Below are 21946 nucleotides of genomic sequence, written 5' to 3' on the forward strand. Positions count from 1 at the left end.
AATCATCATGAAATTTGAATTTTTTGATATTAAATGTATACTTAAGTTTAATCTGCAAATTTGAAAAAAGAAAGAAAGAAGTACACTTCCTCTGAATGTATGCAAAAACAACTCATTAAGTTGAAAAAGAGTAACATATAATTATTAGTAGAACACGATGTGAACAAAATCTTCAATTGCACCATTAATGGTGTTAAGAAGGTGCTTAAATAATATGAAAAAGATATACATGTGAAAAAAACGTTAAAATATACACAACGTTTACTTCTACGACAAAGAAAAACGAAAAAAAGAAAATTATAATAAATGATTATATAAAAACGAAACCAATGGGATTAACAAGAAAGAATAGAAAGCTTTGAGGAAGTTAGTCAGAAAGGAGCTATTCCGCAACTTATAAAACAGTCACATAACAATCAAAGCTCAAATAAAAAAGAATCAGGAGCACATAAACTGTGATATGGGTATAGACCGTATATCATAGTACTAACAATTAATCGTCTTGCTCTCAAGGTTAATTCAAATACACAAACGAGTATTAAAGCTATTATAAAGTAATGAGTTATACACATAAATAAAAGTAATTACTGCTAAGTAAACGACAGCAAGCCAAATGGCTATAATAAAATGCGTCGAGTGTGATAGATAAGTATAAAAAGAGGAATTCTAAAAAAACTATATACTGACGAAATATGAACACATTATAAAAAAAGACAAGGAAAGAGATTAAGAGCAATATAAAAAACATATGTTAAATATGTTAATCATATACAAAAGGAAAAAAATTCTTCTAAAAAAAAAAAAGGCAAAGAAATTATGCTAAAAGGACAAAATAAGGATAACAAGAAAAGATTTAAAAAAATTAAAAAAAAAAAAATCTAAAAAATTTAGAAAGAAAGCACACAAAAAATAGTTTTTTTTTCTTTTAAAATAAAAAAAAAACCACACAGAAATAAGTAGTCTTCAACCTAATAAATACCAGATCCATTCCGTAAATCAGCCTTGCTATCGGAATTGGCCAGCTGCTCACTCGAAGGGATGGGAAGCGAAAGTGGCAATGATGAAGTCAGAGAGAAGGAGGGAAGCGACTCTGAGGAATTAGAAGGATCAGAGGAAGAATTAGCATTAGTTGTAGTTGTAGTTGTAGTTGATGATGAGGATGAGGATGATGAGGCAGCAGCAGAAGCAGACGAATCAGAAGTGGAAAGAGGAGAGATTGAAGGAAGAGGAAGAGGATATGAAGAAGAAGAAGAAGAAGAAGACGATGATGACGATGATAATGAAGAGGTAGGAGGAGGTGGTGACGGTGGAGAAGAGGCAGACAGCGGAAGGGTGTTGGCAGTTGAACATTGAGTAGATGCCGCTGAGGTGAGATAATGAAGCTCAGAAGGCATCTGTGTGACATAAAAAGAGTGAGGCAAGGTGCTGTTGCTACTGTCCATATCGCTATGGCCAATAACACTGTTATCGATGTTGCTACTGCTATTGCCATTGGTGCTGCTCCCAGAGCCGTTCGGCGCATGCGACGCATTTGAGAAGGAGGAACCAGAAGACGAGGTGAAGGAAGACATGTTTGTGGACCCAGTCAGCATTGATGAGGCAGACGAGGCAGAAGATGCAGTCAGCCCAGTCAGAGAGGCAGAGCTGGTGGTGTTGGCGGAGTTTGTAGAGTTAGCAGAGTTTGTGGAGCTGGTAGGCGAGGCAGAAGGGGAGTTGATGGCTGGATCGATGGCAGACAAGGAGAGTGAGGAGGACATCATGAATGAAGAAGGTGGGGACACAGATGTCAGTGTGATGTCGGAAGAGGACGAGTAAAACTGGCCAGCGGAAGAGAAAGTGGCGGTCGATGATGAGGAAGAGCCTGTAGCAGACGAGGCATTGATGGACGAGGTAGCACGGGATGAAGAGGCGATTGTGGATGGAGTCAGCGATTGTGTGGAGGCAGTGGCTGTGGAAGGCGAGGTGTATGCAGACGATGCTGGTGACATCGACAGCAGCTCCTCGCCAATGGCAGTGAATGGAAACGTCATAATTCTGCTGTTCTCTGGCACAAGATGGTTGAACGCTTCCTCAAACTCTTCATCTTCATTCTCGCTGCCTTCATCACTCGCATTCTTGTTATCACTGGCTTCAGCATCATCTCCTTCTTTGTTCTGCTTCAAGCCATCTTCTGCTTTCCTCTCAACAATTCCATCTTTCGTCTGCATCAGCGTAAATTGCAAGCGATGCTGCTGTTCTCTCAAAGGCTTCATCTGCAGCTGTGAAGGCTGCCCTGGCTGATTAGACAGGTTTGACAGGCTTGTTTGACTCATCTCGTCTGTTTCCTTCTCTCTGGCGAGTGAAAAATTGTTCACAGAATCTGCTGAATGTCTCAGAATGTCCAACACAAACGGAGTCATGTAAGGTGACAGAGGCATCGCTGAGACAGTCACTGACGATGTTTGCTGCTGAAGCTGCTGATTGGCATCCGAAGACACAACCATTCCATCATTGTTTTCGCCTTCTTTTGTGCCTTTCATGCTAATCTCGCTCGTTTCTTCTGCATCTGGCACAGCTGACTGCAGTTCATCACCTGCTTTGGATTTGATATCGCTGAAGCTGTTTGTCTTCTCCTCTCCTTCTTCTTCACACTCATCATTCGTCTCCGAGTCAGTCTCTACCTCAGAATCTCTATTGAGCTTCCTGAAACTGTACCTTCCTTTCGCTCCGCCACCTCTTCCAGTGCGAAACGATGTAGCCAATCCAAACGCATCGTCCTCAGATTCGTTGCTCTGCCCTTTCCTTCCACCCCATCGCATACGCGTTCCCAGCGCGCTGATGTCATTCAGCTCTGAAAAATCGATCTGTCCAGCACTGGAGTCTGTGTTCTGCCCAATTGCATATTGCATTCCTGGTTTAATGGAAGACGATGGTGATGTGGACGATGCAGACAACGAAGACAATGGAGAAGCCATTGTCACATCAGGCATAACCATATCCCCGACACTCTTGCTTGCCTTCGGAGAAAAAGCTAAATACGGAGAATTTGACATCTTCGGAGAATCAGCGGTTTTGTCAGGATTTAAGTCCAATTCCATATTATGTGTGTACTGCTGCAATTTAGCCTGTGCTAAATATTCATCAGACGTTCTATCAATCATTGAAGAAACAATCTTCATTCCGTCTGCACTAATCTCATTATCTGACAACAATCTCCGTCCATCTTCGGCTTTGAGTGAAGAAAGCAGTTCACTAAGCACTTGCGAGCTCGATTTGCCTTCAGTTCCACTTCCAGCTCCTATTCCTTTCCCACTTTCACTTTCACTTCCATTTTCGTTTCTAGTTCCCATCAACAATTCTTTCCTAATCTCACTTTCTCCTTCCTTTCCAAGTTTCAATGTGAACTCATCCCCGCACATATCTTGTGTCTGCGGTGCCGACATTGTTCTCTCAGCTTCTGCCATCTCTTCATCTGCTGGCAAATCAGCATCTGGCTCCGAATGCTCCGAGGCTGCCGACTCGGGCGAGTTCGGCGAGTCGCGGAGGGGCACAATCAGCGCCAGTGTGGCTGAGAGTGATCGCGGCTGGATCTGAGTGAAGGAGTCGTGCTGCTCTTCCAAAGAAGGCTTAGGCATGTGCTTGTGACCACGCATTTTGCCTTCCTTTGCTAATAACTCAGAAACCTTGGGGTTTGCTGGCAATGCATCGAGACGAGGGGGTTTACGATTAGGTGAAGAACCATTCAGATTTGAACTACGTGCATCTGCTCCTTTTCTTTGCAGCTCCTCTTCCAATTGTCTGCTCGTCATCAGCTTCTGTGCCATCGCAGGAGGCGACAGCTGTCTTCTCTGCCCTGACGCATATCCACCACTTACAGTCCCATTTACAGCGCCATTCATAGCAGCTGCCTTGTGCTCTCTAGCTGCTTCTCTCCTCTCAGAACTGGTTTTCAATGAATGCTTAGCACGTGAATGGCCGTTCTGATGAGAAGATGGATGACGATGCAACATATTACGTGCTCTCTGCTGCATTCGTGCTTCTTCTTCTTCAGAGACAAAAGACTCTGTTCCATCGCCTACAGACAAAGAGGACGTTGCATTGGTTGCTGTAGCAGACGACGCACTGAATGAGGAGTAAGTGAGCGATGTAGACAGCGGTGAAAGAGAGGACGAAGAAGTATGACACGACATCGTATCAGATGCCATCGGTGACACAACACGGCCAGAAGCAGAGTGGGTAGAAGGCGAAGACGCAGGATGAAATTTGGGCAGCGGCAATGGTGGAGGTAATCCCAAAGGTGAGAGATCCATTCCAGGCGGAAGCAAAGTGCCGTTTGCAGCTCTTGCAGTGGTCTCCTTCCAAGCAGGACTCGAATGTGTACTGCTGCTTCCTGTTTTGTTCCCATTTCCAGCTGAAACTCCGCTCAAACCAGTCTTCGTAGCCACAGAGCGCATGTTGAATGGGGAAACGTTAGTCACTGGAGGCAGAGTGGCATACGCCGAAGTGGTCGAAGAGGCAGCAGGATTCTGATTAGCAGTGGCTGATGCAGCTGAGAAAGGTCTGGCTGGAAGAGAAGGCAAAGACGGAGAAAAAGAAGTGGCGGCTGTAGTGCCAAATGAAGACGAAGCAGCATGTTTGGGCAAAGTCGAAGGCAAATTATGAGAAGAAACAGGCTGATCAGATGATGGCGACTGGAACTTCACAAACGGGGTAACACGAATTTGAGAAGAAACATGATCAGCTGTGTTGTAGGAGATATCATTCGACAATGGAGACATGCTGGCAGACAAACCAGATGGAGAAGCAGAAGGAAGAGATTCGGACTTTGATTGCGTTGCGGATGACGGCAGAGGAGGAAGAGGGAGCAAAGGCGATTCCAAATACGAATATTTGTGCTTTGATGAAGCCTTGTGGCGCCTGTGGTGGCTGCTGCGGTGATGGGAGTGTGCTTCATTAATATTGTCTTCAGCAAGCGTGCTATGCTTCAACGGCGAGCGAATCGAAGCCTGTTTGTGTTTTGGTGGGGGCGGAGTGGTTGAGGAAACAGCATCGACGTATTGCGAAGACGTTGAATGGGTCACTCTTGCTGAAACAGCAGCAGGAGAAGAAGAGGACGGAGGAGGCGGAGGAAGATGTGTGATGGTTGTGGGAGATTGTTGCATGGGCAAAGGCAGAGGGAGAGGAAGAAGAGGAGGCAGTGGAGGGAGCGGAGGCAGCTGTTTTTCGGGGGCCTGACGCAGTTGCGGAACAGGAGGTAGTGGTGGAAGAGGAGGCGGTGGTAGATCAGACAAATTAAAAGCTGAACCAGAAGAAGAAGAGGAGGAAGAAAATGATGATGGCAAAGAGACAGTTGTGGAAGGATGTGCTACATAAGACATATGCTTTACATCAGTTAAACATGGATCAAAATGCATACTTGACAGCTTTGACAACGATGATTGAGAAGCCTGAGACGAAGAAAGCTGAGCACCAGTCAAAGAATCGCCCCACACAGAAGAAGGCATATACGATGAGTGGCTTGTTGGTGCACTTGGCAGAGAAGAAAGCGAAGAAGAGGATACAGAAGACGCAGAGGAGGAAGAAGCTGTTGGCAACAATGACGCAAAGGTTGGTGTATGAGAAGACATGGACATATTTATATTCTGCGATTGGTGAAGCTGTGGTGTCTGTGGCTGAAATGGCGGTGTAATCATCATGTGTGAAGACAATTGAGACTGAGGCAGAGGTTGTGATAGCGATGGAGAAAATGACGAAGAAAACGATGAAGAAAAAGCAGAAGAAGACGAAGGCGAAGGAGTAGCTCCCAAGCTCGTCTCGACTCCCAGATTTGAAGGAGTAAAAACATTAGGAGTGAATGAAGAAGTATCTATTCGCGGAGTAGGCAAAGAATCATTGGTAGATATGCTATTGTGGAATGCAGTCGACGCTTGATGAGAAAACGTTTTTCCAAACAAATTAACTGGAGGAGGAGGTAGATGCAATGTAGTTGATGTATCATACAAAGAATTATGGGCTGAATGCGAGGCTGGAAGATGCGGTAGCTGCGACTGTAAAGGCGGAGATGGAGTCTTGGTGCTATGTGGCGTTTTAGGCAGCTGTGAAAAAGATGACACTAACTTTGAATCTGATCCAATAGCAAAATTCTCTTGCGTGTTTGATGACTGAGAAAGGAACATTCCTGATGATCCTGTAGCCGTTGCAGAAAACTCAGAGTTTTCAGTTTTCGAAGCTTCGAATGACCCTCGATTATTTCCTTTCATGTTTCCTCTTCCTTTTGGATATGCTGAATCTCTTGATTTTTCTTTTTCTTTTTGACGCTCCCATTCCTCTTTTTCTTTAAGCCTTTTTTCCTTCATTGTTGAAGTTTCTGCGTATTTTATCATCAAAGGTGCAGACGAACCAGTCAGACGATATCCTTGTAACGCTTTCAGAGCAGCATCAGCAGACGATTGAGATGTAAAACGAACAAATCCTATTTGCTTCGATGCATGAGTATTTCCATCTACCATTACCTTAATTGCTTCGATTTCTCCGAAAGGTGAGAAAAGTGCATGCAAAGATTCTTTATAATAAAAAAAATCACAAATTGAAAAGTAAAAAATTAGTTACATAAAAAATCACACCTTCTGTTGTCGTTGGAAGAAGAGGTTTCACATATAGATTTGGATTTGCTACCATTGGTTGAGGTAATTTTGGTGGATTTGACCGTTTCACAAGCAAACACTTTTGTCCAAGCTTATAGTTGTTCATTTTTGATAACGCAAGAGATGCTTCGTCTTCACGAAAGTACTTCACAAATCCATATCCTAAACTTTCTCCAGTTTTATTGTCGACCTTTTATTTTTAAATTTAAAAATTTCAACGTAACAACACAAGAAAAGCTGCTACAAAAAGGCAAACCATGACTTTAGAAGAGGCAATTGTGCCAAACTGCGCAAATAATGAATACAGTTGCTCATCATCAACTGTATTAGGAAGATATTTCACAAACAAATTAAGTCGGTCGCAAGATTCCTGCATTTGTTGCTGAGTCATTACACACACCAAAAATGACTAAATTACAAAGAAGTTTGCTAGATATAAAACTAAAGTCGATGGTCTCAAATAGCGATCCAAAATGTCGTTGAAGCAAATAAAAAGGTAAATTTCCTCCTCCGTAAGATAAATACGAAATTAGGGAGCGATGATCCATTTGCTCAAATTTTAGAAATGGGTGTTTTTTCCATTTTGGATTCTAATTTGTCAATGAATATTCTTATTATTATATGTCAAGTTGAAAGAAATATATTGAAAAATATTGATAAAAAATAAACAAAATTCAAAATTCAAATAAAACTTTTTTATTCAAAATAAAATCAAAGTGAAGTGTCATGAAAATTGTTTAAGTTCAACAAAAAAAAAAAAAAGAAATTATAATTGTAATCTTTCAAATTCTAAAATTCCAAGTTTGCTAAAGAATTGCTGCCATTAAAGGATCAGGAAACAGAACCTCTATAATCGTTCCATTACTAAGGCCAACAAAGAAGCGAAGTGAATTAAGTGGGTGTGGAGCCAGGCAAGTGACATAAGCCTGCTTCAACTCCTCGTTCTGTCTGGCCCTGTGCTTCTGATGTGCGTGTTTCGTTTTCTCCTTCTGCTGCGCAAACGCAGGCGCAGAAAAGAACTCGTAGTCAGACAAGCTGTCGCTCGACACAACATCTCCATCGTCCACCAAATTAGCCCCAGAAAACGGAGATTCAAAGGGAGAAGCACAAATCTCGCCTTCCTCCACAGCCTCGTCGTCTGATTCCTTCTCGCTGTCTGTCTTAGCAGCGCCACTTTCTCCTGTTTTCCCTGCTGTTCCAGCTGCTCTGTCTAATTCTTCTGCTATTCGGGTGAGGTTGACAAGAGAGCCAGTCACCAGAAGCTGATTGGCAGGAGTGAGAATCCTTAAGCGGTGGGGGATAGACACAGCTCCTACCGTTGTGCTGCTGGAGGAAGAGAAGGAAGAGAAGGAAGAGAAAGAAGAAGAAGTCTCAAATTGGATAGGAGAAGCAGCAGAAGCGATAGATTGGATGGTTTGAGCATATGGAGGAAGAGGGAAAGAGAGGAGAAGCTTGCTGTTCAGTGCCACAATGAAGGACGCCGACTCGCAGTCGAAACAGGCAGCTGTGATGATGTTGTGTGGAGAGGACTGATTTGCTGATGCTGATGCTGAAGAAGATAAAGAAGAAGAAGAAGAAGATGATGATGAAGATCCGTTTGGCAGCAACGAAAGAGGAGAGACCAAAGAAGTGCTTTGTAAAGCGACAGATGACCACATCCCAATCAAATGGAATTGACAGGGGAAAGACGGCTCGGGTGCTCCTTCAATCAAGACAGGCTTGCATAAATAGAATATGACTGAAGAAATAAACAAGTTAATAAAAAGAAGGAAGGAAGGAAGAAAGAAAGAAAGAAAAGAAAAGAAAAATAAGTAAAAATAAAATGGTTAATTATAAAAAACCAATAATCAATCAACATACAAAAGTGTGTTGGCGTCACCAGCGCAATCGCTTTCTCGTTTGGCGAGTTGACAAACTTAAACCATTCTTCCTTCTCGTTCTTGCCCAGCTGCAGAAATCGCTGTGCCATCACAGACATCCCCTTCTCATCCACAATCTGCTTCCCCTTCGCCTTCATCGTACTCGGCTCTTCCAGCTCCAAACTCTCTGCGATCGAGCCAACTTTGTTTTGTGTCTGTGAAGCAGCAGTCTGATCAGCTGCCCCAACTCCTTGTGCCTGCGGAAACGGCTTCTGCCACTCCTTCCACAGAAACTCCACCTCCGCCTCCGACAGCAGCGATCGCAGCTTCTTCGTCTTCGTTCCTTCGCCCTGCTCAGCCCTCGCGCTGACAGTGAGTGCAGCCAGCAGCACGCTCTGGACGCTGAAGCTGGCGCCCCTCAGCTCCCGCAGCATGTTGTCAGTTGCGTGGAAGAGCGAGACAACTCCGTCGTTTCCGAAGCACAGCACGATGTGGAAAGCAGAGTTGACGGAGAACTGTATCTGCACGCTCGGCCGGTTGCGGATGGGCGCAATGAGCATCTTCCGCTTCGTAGCCACGTCCACCAGCATCACCGTCCGGTCGTGTGTCGCCACGACAATCGTGTTCGGCTGCACCAGCGCGCCAACCGCAGTGCATTCGACTTTGGCGATGGCGGGGAATGCAACCTGCGGAGTTATGTGGAAGAAGAAAGGTCGCAGTCCAAATGTGCCGACTAGAACATCCTGGTCTTTGGAGAGGGAGAAAGAGCGGATTGGCGTCTGAAGAGTGTCTAATGACACTTTTTTGCTGGCAGCAGCTGCAGCTGAGCCGACCATGTCGATTGGGCGGACGAGCTCGGAGACGAACTTCAGAGGGACAGCGGGTGAGGAGCTGGAAGATGACAAGTCTGAAGAAGAAGAAGAAGAAGAAGAAGAAGACGATGATGATAAAGAAGGGATTGAAAGAGAAACAGAAGATAATCTTTGAGGGTTGGTGGGGATTACTCCACAATGGATGAGTTGGTTGGGACCGCAGGATATGATGAAGATTGCATCGTTTTTCTTTTCTGAAATTTTTTATTTTAAAGAAAAATGTGAAAAAAAATTGAAAATAATTAATCAAAAATTCATAATTCATTTAATAAAATAACAAAAGTTTATTTTTTTTTTTTAAAAAAAATAGAGAGAGAGTGTGAAAGAGAGAGAGAGAGATAGATAGAGAGAGAGATAGAGAGAGAGAGAGAAAGAGAGAAAGAGAGAAAGAGATAGAGATAGAGAGAGAGAGAGATAGAGATAGAGATAGAGAGAGAGAGATAGAGAGAGAGAAAGAGATATATTATTATTAAAACTATTTCCATATAAAAAAGACAATTAAAACACACTTGTTTTGCATATCCACATGTTTGTAACGTACTCATGCACCTTCCTTGCCACAAAGAAAGACGATACAATGTGTCCGTTCTGATATGGCGGCGGAGGCTGAGGAAGTGAAGAATTGTTCTGAGACGAGTCAAAGGCTGCCTTCAGAGAGGCAAAGGGACCGTAATAAGAAGGAGCAGCGATGGAAGGGAAGCGGCTGTTAAGAACAGTCAGGCCGCATTGAACGAAAGGATTGGCAGATTCTGGGGATGAGGGGTTCATATGAGAGGGAGATAAAGACAAAGGCGAAGAAGAAGAAACTGAAGAAGAGGAAGAAATTGAAGAAGAAGAAGAATTAGAATTCATGTTGTTGTCTATGTTGCCCACAAGGCTGCGCAGTGTGCTCAGTTCAGAGGCAGTGAAGTCAGACAGCCCAAAGTCATCCTTATTTTCACTTGCATTTTTAACAGCTGCATAAGAAGAGAACGAAGAAGCAGAAGCAGAAGCAGAAGCAGAAGCAGAGGAAGAGGAAGAGGAAGAGGAAGAAGAACCTTTGTGAATATGGTCCAAAAAGTGCTTCTTTTCAGTTGGAGAAGATGAAGCATTAAAATCATTGCTCTTGCTATTTCTGGATGCAGAAGAAGAAGCAGAATTCGCAATAACCGCATCCTCACTAGCATCTTCTCTGAGCTCTGTCTCCAACAGCGAACGTGCTGCCTCCATTACATTTTCTGTTGAAAGCGCTGTGCCTTCCATCGACAGAGCCTCGTCAATCGTCCTCGACAGCAGCCGCTCTGAAGAAGGTGCTGCTTGCTTCTGTGAAGAAGAAGAAGAAGAAGAAGAAGAAGAAGAAGACTTTTGCCCTGCTGCATCTCTTGAAGGTCTTCTGTTTATTGGAGAAGAGCCACTCAGCAGTACATCACCTGCCTGAGCAGAAGCACTTCCATCAGAAGAACGAGCAGAAGGCGACAAGCCTGTCTTTGCTGCTTTCTCCTGTTTGTCATGTTTTTTCGGCTTGTGTATCACTCGAGCATTCGCACTTGTGGGCGACACAGAAGACGATGGCCTTCTCCTCACTGGCGAGAACTCAGCCCTGTGTGTGGGCGTGGAGGCGCCCTGGAACGGATAGTTTGGAGAATTGCTGGGCGTCAGGTGGAGAGGCGTTGAAGCACGTGAAGTGGAGTTGCGCTCTGCCCGCTCCTCCATCCCGCGCCTTTCCTCCTCGTCGCTCTGCGACAGCTGCTCCTCCTTTGCATTCAGCGTCTCCTTCAGCTGCGCTGGCGTTACTCTCATTCTGCTTCCACTGCTACTGCTACTGCTCTCCCTCGCTTGCAGCTCCTTCAGCCGCTTCCGCTCCGATGGTCGGATGTAGTCCTTCTTCGGCTTCGGGGCAGAGCTGACAATCATCACATCATCATCCAAGTCAATCGTCTCTCCAACAACATCATCGTCTGCAAATGAGTATCCATACGCCGCCTCCACATCAATCGAACTGTCATCCACAAACCCGCCAAACGCGCCGAGCGGCCGCGGGTACATGTAATCTGGCTCTGCATACGGCATCCCGCCCATCTGCGGGTACTGCGGCGCCATCCTCCCTCTCGTCTTGAATCCCTGGCTGCCTCTGCCAAAGCGATCGAATTCTCCCATCTGTGCCATGTCTCTGCCGTTCTGTGGCAGCTGGAACCAGTTGGGCGGATATTCACTCTCAATGAAGGGCCTTCCCGGGTGGAACGGTGCAGTCACAGGGTGCAGCGCAGTTGAGGCGCCTCTATCAGCACCTGCCAAACTGCCTCTGCGCACAGGGACATTCGGCGGAGAGGACATCAGCGGCGCAATCGACATCGGCGAAGGAGGGTGTGCTGCGTTTGCCACAGCCAGCGGAGGGAGGAGGTCGTTCCAGCTGCCGTAGCCGTCCTCAAACGTGCCGTCTGCCTCGAAGTCGTTGATGTAGTCCATCACCCGCTTCTCTGCAATTTCGCCCCGGCTTTGGCTCAGACTTAGGCTTATGCTTTGGCTCTGGCTCTGCCCTCTCTCGTCGTCACGCTGGTACGACTTCCGCCCGCTGGACGAGCTGCTGCGCCTATCCTGGCTAAACTCGTCTCTGATGTCTCCTCCTTTCCTTCGAGAAATCCTCCGCTCGCCAAACGGAGGAGAACGAGAACGCGAACGCGAACGAGAATGCGACCGCGATGGGGATGGAGTCCGCGATTTCTGTCTGTATCGCTCGCTGCCGTGCCGCTGGCTGTTGCTGCTGTCTTCAAAGCCCGTCAGACGGGCCCTGTTTCCCAACGGAATCATGTTCGGGTTGGAGCTCTTGCCAAACCCGCGCATGTTGCCTGTGAAACTGCTGCTGCTGCTGCTGTTGTTGTTGTAATTGTCTCTGCCATCGCGGTGTCTTCTTGGACTTCGTTGGCCGTCGCTTCCCCAACCAGAGGAAGAAGAAGATGACGATGACCAATCAGACGAATAGGAATCTCTCTTGCCTCTTCTGTCTGAGTACTCTCCATCTCTGCTGCTTCCACTGCTGCTGCTCTGCCCTTGCGCGCTGTTTCTATCATCAGCCTGCCAGCCAGACGAGTCAGAGTCACCCCATCCTTCACTCACAGGCACACTCGACGCTTCCCACGAGCCCCACGTCTTCCCTTTCCCTTGAAAGCGCTCTCTCTGTGAACCTCCCCCGTTTCTGTCAGAATGCCTGCCGCCTCTGCGATCGTCCCTGTTTGCGCCTCGGAAGCTCTCTCTCCTCTCTTCCTGCTTTTCTTGTCCAGACCCACCCCAGTCGCTTCCCCAGCCAGAGCCGTCTTGCTTCTCAGCGCTTTGGGGCAGTGCACTTGTTGGATCCGGCTCACCCCATCCATCGCTTGCGGACTCTGAGGAATCGCTCCATCCGCCCCATCCTTTGCTGCCTTTGGATCCAGATGCATCCTTTTTTGTGCGCTGCTCAGGCTTCTCGCTGGATTCTTCAGTACCCCAGCCATCGCTTTGGAACGAACTTGATGTTGAAGAAGTCGAAGAGGATGAAGGAGCAGAAGCAGCAGCAGCAGAAGAAGAAGAAGAAGATGTTTCATTCCCCCATCCATCTGATACTGCTTGAGGTTGATTGTCAGCCGGCTCTCCCCATCCACCTGAAGAAGACGAATCAGCTGCAGACTTCTCCTCTCCCCAGCCATCAGTGCCCCAGCTGCTTTTATGAGACTGATCTGACTTTGCCGATGACTTTGCTGTTTGTGGCGACGATGCAAAAGAACTCGAATTAGCTGCCGGGGCCGTAGCAGAAGTCGATTCACTGCCCCATCCGTCAGACACCCCCTGCTGTGCACCAGCTTCGTATCCACTTCCCCATCCGTCGCTACTTCCTTCGCCTTTCCCGTCTCCCTCCGCATCCCACGACGACCAACCAGCACTGCGTTTTGGCTTTCCGCCAGTTCTTCCTCCGAAGCTGTCGTTGTGCTGGCTGCGGCTCCAGTCATCGCGTGTGCTTCTTCTGTCCTCTCTCTCCTGCCACCCGCCATTCTCTCTGTCGCCATAACTCCCGCTGCTGCCAAAGCTGCCTCTTCCTCGAAACTCCCCGTCTCGCTCGCTGCTTCTCCTCGACGAATATCCAAAGTCTCTTGTTGCATCGTCCCTCCATCCACCGCCTCCTCCTCCACATCCACCTTCTCCTCCCCTTCCCCTTCCTCTTCCTCTTCCTCGCTGCCCTCTATCGAAGCTCCGCCCTCCTCCGTCGTAGGAGCGCTGAGACGAATATGAACGGTCCTCTCCATCAGGATAGCGCGAGCTGGACTGCCAAGATCTACTGCCTGAGCTTCGGCCTCCTCGAAATGACGAAGACGATGATGACGACGATGATGAAGACTCATATGAGCTGTTGTTACACCTTCCATCTTGCTCTTGCCCCCAGTCAGAGGAACCAGAATCAGAAGAAGAAAAAGATGATGATGATGACGAAGATGAGGAGGAGGACGAAGGAGAAGAGTCCCAAGCAGAATCAGTATTACTCGTAGAAAATGAGGAGGAAGAGGAAGATGATCCTGTCCCCCACCCTGAATCGCTTCCTTCTGCACTTCCCCAGCCATTGTCTTGCTTTGCTTGTGTGGAAGAAGCTCCAGCTGAACTTGATTCTCCCCAGCCATCGCTCGCACTCGAAGACGTTGCTTCCCAAGGAGATGGCTCTGCATCACTTTTGCTCTTTTCGATGCTCGATTGCTGGTCTTTTGCTTGCCAACTGCTTTTGTGTTGATCTGTCATGGAGGACTCGCTTGAAGAACCAGATTGCCCCCAATCATCTGCATCTGATTCATTAGCACTCCAATTTCCCCAATCCGAATTTTTAGCATCGCTTCCTTTTTCTTTGCTTGCGTTGCTCTTGCTTGGGAGATTGTTTCTTGCTGAGTTTCGTATTTTCTCATCAGCTATCGATTTTCCTTTTGAATCATCAACTATGCATTGTTCATTGTTCATATCTGAAGAAGATATGCCCACCTGCCAGCCACTGCTGCTCCAATTATCCTCAATTTGCTCTTCATCTCCAATTATAGTCACTTTTTCATGTTGGTATTTTGACTGAGAAGAATGTTTTCTCTGATCTGCACTTCCTTCTTCGTTTTGTTTATCGTTACTAATTCTTATGTCATCTGCTGAAGGCATCCCAAAGTTCTCACAGTGTCTTTCACTTTTTTGTTCACTTTCATTATTCTTTATTATTGAATCACAATTACTTCTTTTTATTGTAAATGTTGCATCATTCGAATCAAACGATTGACTTTCATTGTTCTTATTCAAATAAATATCATATTCTTTGCTTTTATCTCTCAAAGAAGAAGATTTTGATGAAACTTCAATATTTTGCTTTTCATTTTGATCTAAATTCAAAGGATCAGAAACGCATGATAATATACATTGCATTTTTGTAATTAAGAGCACAATAGCGATGTTATTGAGTTACCGTTTAAATATGTACAAAAAAGAAAGAATATATTAAAAATCAAAAATTCTCATCAAACATGTTTCCTTTATTATTTCCTCTTGCATGGTCATACACCTTGCATTTTCTTGATTTTGTTTTGATACTTCTTCGATTTGTGATATTTTGCTCATTAAGATATTTAAGATAAATTAAATAAGAAAAAAATATGAAATTATTATGTTTTAAAAAAAAGAATTGTATTATGAAGAATAGCTATTACTATTTATATATATTTTCTTTTTATGTGAAAGATATGAGAAAATAATTGATGTCGATATTTATTATAGTCTCATTGATCAAAGACAGCTAATGAACTTGCTGTCGTGCCTTATTTTTGCGTTAATATGTCTTCCAAAATACGTATTACTAAATGTAAATGAAAGTAATAATGAAGAACGTTGCTTTATAAACGGAAACTCGCAGAAAAGGAGTGATCAACTAAAAAATCTAGATTGTGTATATTCTGTTACCCAGCACACACCGCATTCACAAAATTCATTTTTCTTTTCTAATTTATTAAGTACTTTACAAAAAAACTCGACATTTCATTCTTTTCTTCATTATAACTCATTTCTTTCATCAACTTTTTATTCAGCAAATTCTTCTCTATTATTTACTTCCATATCATTTATCCAGATGCAGCGAAACTGCACACTTTTTATTAATAATAATTCAGTTTTGGAGATTAAAAGTTGCTTTGTTTACCAATTGCAATCAGCAGTTGTTAGTCAGTTTTATTCAATTGGTGGACAATTTCTTCTCAATAACATGTCTTTTCATTCAAGTGATACATTTCAATGCACTTCACCGTTGATAAACTCCTCGTATACTCATCTCCAATCATCTTTTCATTCAAAATTAAGCATCGAATCTTCACAGTTCACTTCACTAAACTGTCCCTCATCTTCTTTTTTATATCTTCCTTCCCTCCGATTTTTACATATTAGTTCTTGCAAATTTTGTAATTTCTCTTCAACTGCACCAACACTTCATGAATCATTTCATTACATTTCATGCCAAAGCATATTAAGTGGAAATGAATTTTCATCTGTTGAAAACATTTTTGGTGGATCTATCTTTTGTGGATTTCATGAATTTTCAGAATTTATTTCATTCAATTGCTCATACTTTAAATTGGCCAATTTTAGAGGAAGAGAAGAAAATGAAATCTTCACAAAACAGATTGTTATTACGCCTTCATCAGACATTAGCTTTTCTTTTGACACATTTTCCAGCTGTTGCACAAATAACAGTAAGGGAACAGATTCAACTGACCCGACATGTTCTGGAGGAGCAATTTATGCGAGAGGACTTAAAAGGTTCGACTTGAAAATAGATAGCTGCTCATTCAAACTTTGCCAATCTGGAGCTCATGGTGGAGCTGTATATTCATCTGGAACAAGGCGTATGATGATCTCTAACTCAAATTTTACCGATTGCTATGCAAATAATGGAGAAGGTGGTGCAGTTTACAGCGGTCATAATGAAATTCATGAATGTGTTAATTCTTCAAATATCAAAAATTGCACTTCAAAGCATAAAGGAGGAGGAATTGTTATGGATGTAATTCGTTATGAATTGATTGTCAAAACTGAACGTATGGTGTGCGGACATAATCAATTTGTCAACTGCAGCTCCTTATCAGGATGCGGAGGGTCGGCTGTTATAACTGGATTCGGTTTGTGCAGCTATGTTGTTGGTTGCTCTTTTTTTTATTCACGTGCAGAAACGTTTGGAGGAGCACTATTTCTGCAAATTCCCAGTGATCAAACATTTGATTATACGGTGTCGAAATGCTTTTTCCATAAAAATATTGCATGTAATGGTAAAGGCTATGATTGCTATTTTGTTGATCTGTCCAAATTATTCAAGGATAAATCGTGCATTTCTGGCTCGTTTAGTACCACAGATAGCCCCAACAGAGTGTGGTGGGATGGCGGTGACGAATCATGTGAATGCGGAGGCTGGATTAATCACGGAGTGACTGTCCTTTATGTTGATGAAAAGCAGGGGATCGATGATATTGGCTGTGGATTTCCCACAAATTTTGGAAAACCGTGTAAAACTCTTCAGTTTTCTATAGAAGCACCTTCTCATTGGAATACAAATCAAATTGATGTTTCAAGCGGAACGTATGAAGAGACAAGTTGCATTTTTATTGAATCTCTCTATCTTAATATTGTGGGCTCTGACAACGAAAAGCCAATAATTATTCCAAAATTTGATAAAGTGCAAGAAGCCATTTTTTATATAACGGATAGCCGTTTTATTTTATCAAAAATAGACATTATTCACACCAGATCAGATACTCCAATATTTAAGTTTTTTGGGGAATCCCCAAACATTATTCTTACAGTTGTCAACTGTTCAATAAAGCCCGAAACAAAAGCAATCGTGATGAATGTCCCTCTCTTTGATTTGAGCGTTCATCGTTCGAGAGTATCACTTTGTAACATAACAGTTTCTAACTTCCATTGCGATGGAGTACCGGTCATACTCGTAAAACCTACAATTGACATTGGAGTTTCAAAATTACGAAGCAAAAGCAATGAACATTTTCCAACTGATCATAAGTCAATCTTACACAGAATGAATTTGGCCGAACAATACAGCAAATTTTCAGCTGACGGCCCATTCGAATCAGATCAGAATATTGGACTGGCTTTGGTTAATAGCAACTTTACATCAATTATTACCACCGGTGGTTGTCCGTGCGTTCTCGTTACAGAATTAAGTGTTGTTGAAGAAACTCATATACTTCTCTGTCAATTCAAAAGCTGTTATGCAACAGACTCCAAAGGTGGAGCGTGCAGGATAGAGATGCAAAAGTCGCAGAAAATGAAAATTAGTAATTCAACTTTTAATTTTTGCTGCACACTTTCTGATGAACAATCATCGCATGAAGCAAAGCCACAATTAAATGCAAACTCAACAGCTATTTCACAATTAAAAACAAATGAAAATGTAAATAAAGGAGGTGGTCTTTTTTGTATGCTTATGGAAAAAGCAAATGATTTTATTTTCAATAATGTGTCGTTTACTGGTAATGGAGCCAAAGTTGGAAGAGACTTGTATTTTTTGTGCATGAATATTGTTGAAACAGTGACTTTTGAAAATTTTTTGAATATCTTTTTCCCGACTTTTTTTTCTTATAACTCAATGATGGGATTTGATAGCAGAAGTTTGACAGATATCTCACTATTCGACATATTGAAATTACAAAGCAACGACATCTACGTATCCGATGAAGGAATAGCAGCTGACTGGTTTTTATGCGGAAATGATGACATGCCGTGTAAAACACTGTCAGTTGGAATAGAACATATAAACTTCGGCAACAATTCTCATTGCATTATAAAGAACAACGCTCTTTTGGGAGACCCGTTTATAATCAGTTCAACGACTATTTCATCAGCAACTGAGCAATTTGCAAATGTTAGAATCCGGAACGATAAAGACGTTATTGATGATTTAATCTATATTTTGAATAATGGCACGAACACGTTTGTGCGCATTTTGTTTGATGTAACATCAACAATATCCAATGCTGCAACCATCTTTTGTTCTAAAAGGTTACATGATGACGTTCAAAATCAGTCATTGAAGCTTGACGATTGCGATGTTTTGGTGAGTGCTGTCTATTTTTCGGATATAAATTATTTTCTGTTCAAAATCGAAGAAGGAGATCTCGTCCTATTGAACACATCAATCGAAGTTAATAGTCCTTTTGGTTATGCTTTGCTTACAAGGCCTCTTTTTCTGTTTTATGATCAGTGCTCACTTATTGAATTCAATGAAGTAACTATATCTTCTTTTCACTTCAAGAATGATCCAGCTTTAAAATTGCTTGAAGAGCCAAAAGAAGAAACTGCCACAATTTTGTCCGGTTTGCATTCCAGCACTCAAGTCCCTCCAAATGATGGAAACGTTGAACTGAATGTCCGCTTTCACGATTCAAACATTTCAGATATAGAAACATCTGGAAATTGTCCAGCTTTCGTTGATTTCAAAGTTTTTCGGAAAAAGTCATTTATGATCGTAAGGAATGTTGATCTTTCAAGATGTGTATCTGCTCAATCAAATGAAGGGGGAGCAATGCGCTTTGATTTCCCTAACGAAGGAAGACACAATTTGTATTTTTTTGATCATTCAAATGTATATCATTGCGAATGCTCAAAGGAGAATGGAAAAGGGGGTGGGATATTTATTAGACTTCGATCCAAGCAATCAATGACCGTTATGTTTGTGCCACGATTTCGAGGTAATGACGCATTTGTTGGGAGAGATCTTTATCTTTCTCAGGCAAATTTATTAAAAACAAATACGGAGTTTCATTTTGCCAACGATTCAGGCTTATTCAACGATGAACAAAATTCAATGATTTTTGAAGACATTGAAACAAAAACTCTCGGTGATCTTTTAGAACTTTTGGCATATAAATCCAGAATTTTGTATGTTTCAGGATTGATATTACCTGACCAGAATGCTAGAAATTGGGTTAATTGTGGTTCTGAGAAATATCCTTGTTTCTCAATTGATTATTGTGTAAAGCATCGGTCAGAAGAAACTGAGCTACAAATTGTGTTGATGGGTCCATCTCTTTTTGAACAACCTGCAGATCTGTCATCCACAATTCTTTTATCAAAAGATGAAAAGAAAGAAATCAGCTTTGAAGGGTATCCAATTAATGAAAGCTATACATATATAGTCTCAACAGCACTTTTAACTTTCACTAACATAACTTTTTTACTCCCAACTGTAAATGTCTCTCGCCTCGTGAGTTTAATTTCGTTTTTTGACGGTCAGGTTATCATTATGAATAGCAACTTTTGCCACAGTGACAAGGCACCTAAATGTTCTGTGGATTATTCATTAGTCACAGTTTTATCGGGTATTGTCACAGTAGAAAATGTATCTATTGACATTGGACAAGGAATTATGGGATCACCTTTATTTCATTTGTCGGTTAGCATATCGAGATTTGAATGTATTTTTGTTTCTGTTCAAAATGTCAAATTGCAGCAAGCACCGGCTATAAAATTCTCAAAGTTCAATAATCTCAATTCTGTGATCTGTTCAAGTTCATCATCTTTTAAACATAAAAGTAATTCTGTGTTAAATATTTCTTGCCAGAATTGCATTTTTAGCAACATCAAAACAAACCGAAGTTACAGCTCAGTTTTTTATTATGAAGACAGCTTATTTGTTGATGTAACATTTTCGAACACGACTTTCAATTATTGTGTTTCTGATGGATTTTCGACAGGCGGTGCTATTCATTTCTCTTTCAACCCACTCAGCTCAATTTTTGTAGGCAACTGCACTGCTTCAGGATGTAGCGCTGTTCCTGGTGTTGGTCACAGAACCTTTTCATATGGAAGTAATTTTCATGCTCAAAGCAATAACTCTGGGAACGTGTTGGCTTCTTATAGAAGTGCGAATTATGAAACTTTGGGTGGTTGGATGTATTTATCGTTATGCTCGAATAAGACTCATCAAAAGTCCTCCGATTTATCGTCTTCGAGTGCATACGTTTCTTCAGCCGTATCATCAGATTTAAGAATTGAATTTATCGGAGACATATTTACTAATAACAAAGCAACACGCGGACGTGATTTGTTTCTGGTCGTTGATAGTATCAAAGATTCCGTGAATCCGTCACAATTCACTCTTGATTTCGATTCTGAAAATTTCAAAAAATCAAATGCTCTAATTGGAAGTGACGATAAAAATTTTTATGTTGATCTTCTGGACTATGTATACATGTATCGTGCAGAAAACTTATATTTTTCCAATCAAGGAAGCGACAGTACGCAATGTGGTAGTATTCAAAAGCCATGCAAATCGTTCCATTTACTTGCATTGCATAGGCTTCCAGACAGAAATGCCATCGTGCACTTTCAAGGAAATGTATTCATTGATCGTTGTCTCAACGTAACTGACACTAATATTGTGCCAGGGTTTAATGAACTACAATCGAATCTTTCTCTGTCAAGATCGTTTTATTCTTCTAAAGATTCAGTTTTGTCTATCGCCGGAAGTTTTACGATAACAAGCATGTGGATAACTTCACAAGGATCTTCTTTTTCTGAGTACTGTACTTTCTTTAAGGGATTTGAATGCGAGATGATATTTTACAAAATTGGGTTTGACATAATTGACATTATGAAAAATCCATTGATTTGTGTGCAAAAAGGATCATTGACCATTTTCAATAGCAATATCTCATGTATGTCTTGGAGGACTTGTTCAGCAATTGTTATTGATGAGTCTTCCATTGATATTAATTTGCTATCAAAAAGTATTGATGTGAAAGAAGGCTTATTTTTTGATATTCGATCGTCAAATTCTGCTACTGAAGGTGAACAGTCTATGTTTACATGGAAAATTACCAACTCGAGTTTCGTTAATTGTTCATTTGATCCTCCACGTGAACAGAAGAGGTGCATTGGGGCCATTGGTCTGATGAAAGTCAATGAAAAAAGTAATGCGAAAGATGATATTATTCAAATGTTCTTGCATAACAACACTTTAAAAGATATCCATTCGTCTTCTTCTTTAAGGGGCGGTGCAATTTTCTTTGGATTAGCAGAGCCTTTATGGAGTATTTCAGTTGATTCATCCACATTTGATAATTGTAAAGTCGAAAAGGGAAATGGAGGTGGTTGTTATGTGGATATAAATCATTCTTCGAATCCTCATTTCAGCTTTCAGGATGTCATATTTACAAATAACAAAGCAAAATATGGACATTCAATGTTCTTTAGATTTGCTTTGTTAGAAACACAAGTTGTGAAAATGAAAATGCATCTTTATACCAATCTTAAGAACTTTTATCGAGAAAACTCGATTGTTGGAATTGATCCATCAAAAAGTTCTCCAATTTTGCTGTTGCCATATTTTGATCGCGTTGAATTTCAAAGGAGGGTTGTGTCTGAACAAGGAAACAACACTAAATGTGCGAAGAATGACGAGCCCTGCAGAACTTTTAAAGCTGCAATTGATACGCTTCTACCAAGCGATGATTCTGTGGTTCTGATTGATGGAGATATCTCTGTAACAGAAGTCTGCACAATAATTAAAGGAACAATAAAGTCTCAGAACAACACGACTGAAAGTGGAAAGCTAATTTTTCAG

General features: G+C 42.3%; 3 protein-coding genes across 3 annotated transcripts; 1 reads left to right on the top strand and 2 right to left on the bottom strand.

Moving 5' to 3' along the window:
* Positions 1–81: 81 nt before the first annotated feature.
* Positions 82–6999, bottom strand: MONOS_1949 (putative RNA recognition motif-containing protein RRM; the record flags this gene model as incomplete). Its single annotated transcript, XM_067871834.1, has 3 exons — positions 82–6541; positions 6603–6813; positions 6880–6999. The coding sequence occupies 3 exons, from the start codon at positions 6997–6999 to the stop codon at positions 969–971; spliced, it is 5904 nt and encodes a 1967-aa protein (XP_067735653.1). The 3' UTR covers positions 82–968.
* Positions 7000–7429: 430 nt separating this feature from the next.
* On the bottom strand, positions 7430–14640 carry MONOS_1950 (uncharacterized protein; the record flags this gene model as incomplete). Its single annotated transcript, XM_067871836.1, has 3 exons — positions 9864–14640; positions 8484–9548; positions 7430–8361 (listed from the first exon to the last, which is right to left on the bottom strand). The coding sequence occupies exons 1-3, from the start codon at positions 14488–14490 to the stop codon at positions 7430–7432; spliced, it is 6624 nt and encodes a 2207-aa protein (XP_067735654.1). The 5' UTR covers positions 14491–14640.
* Positions 14641–16408: 1768 nt separating this feature from the next.
* On the top strand, positions 16409–17018 carry MONOS_1951 (uncharacterized protein; the record flags this gene model as incomplete). Its single annotated transcript, XM_067871837.1, has 3 exons — positions 16409–16487; positions 16641–16941; positions 17012–17018. 3 exons carry the CDS (start codon positions 16409–16411, stop codon positions 17016–17018), a joined length of 387 nt encoding a protein of 128 aa, XP_067735655.1.
* Between the last annotated feature and the right edge of the window lie 4928 nt (positions 17019–21946).

The sequence above is a fragment of the Monocercomonoides exilis genome, assembly GCF_001643675.1.
Source record: "Monocercomonoides exilis strain PA203 chromosome Unknown scaffold2-2631571, whole genome shotgun sequence".
Classification (NCBI taxonomy): domain Eukaryota; phylum Preaxostyla; order Oxymonadida; family Polymastigidae; genus Monocercomonoides; species Monocercomonoides exilis.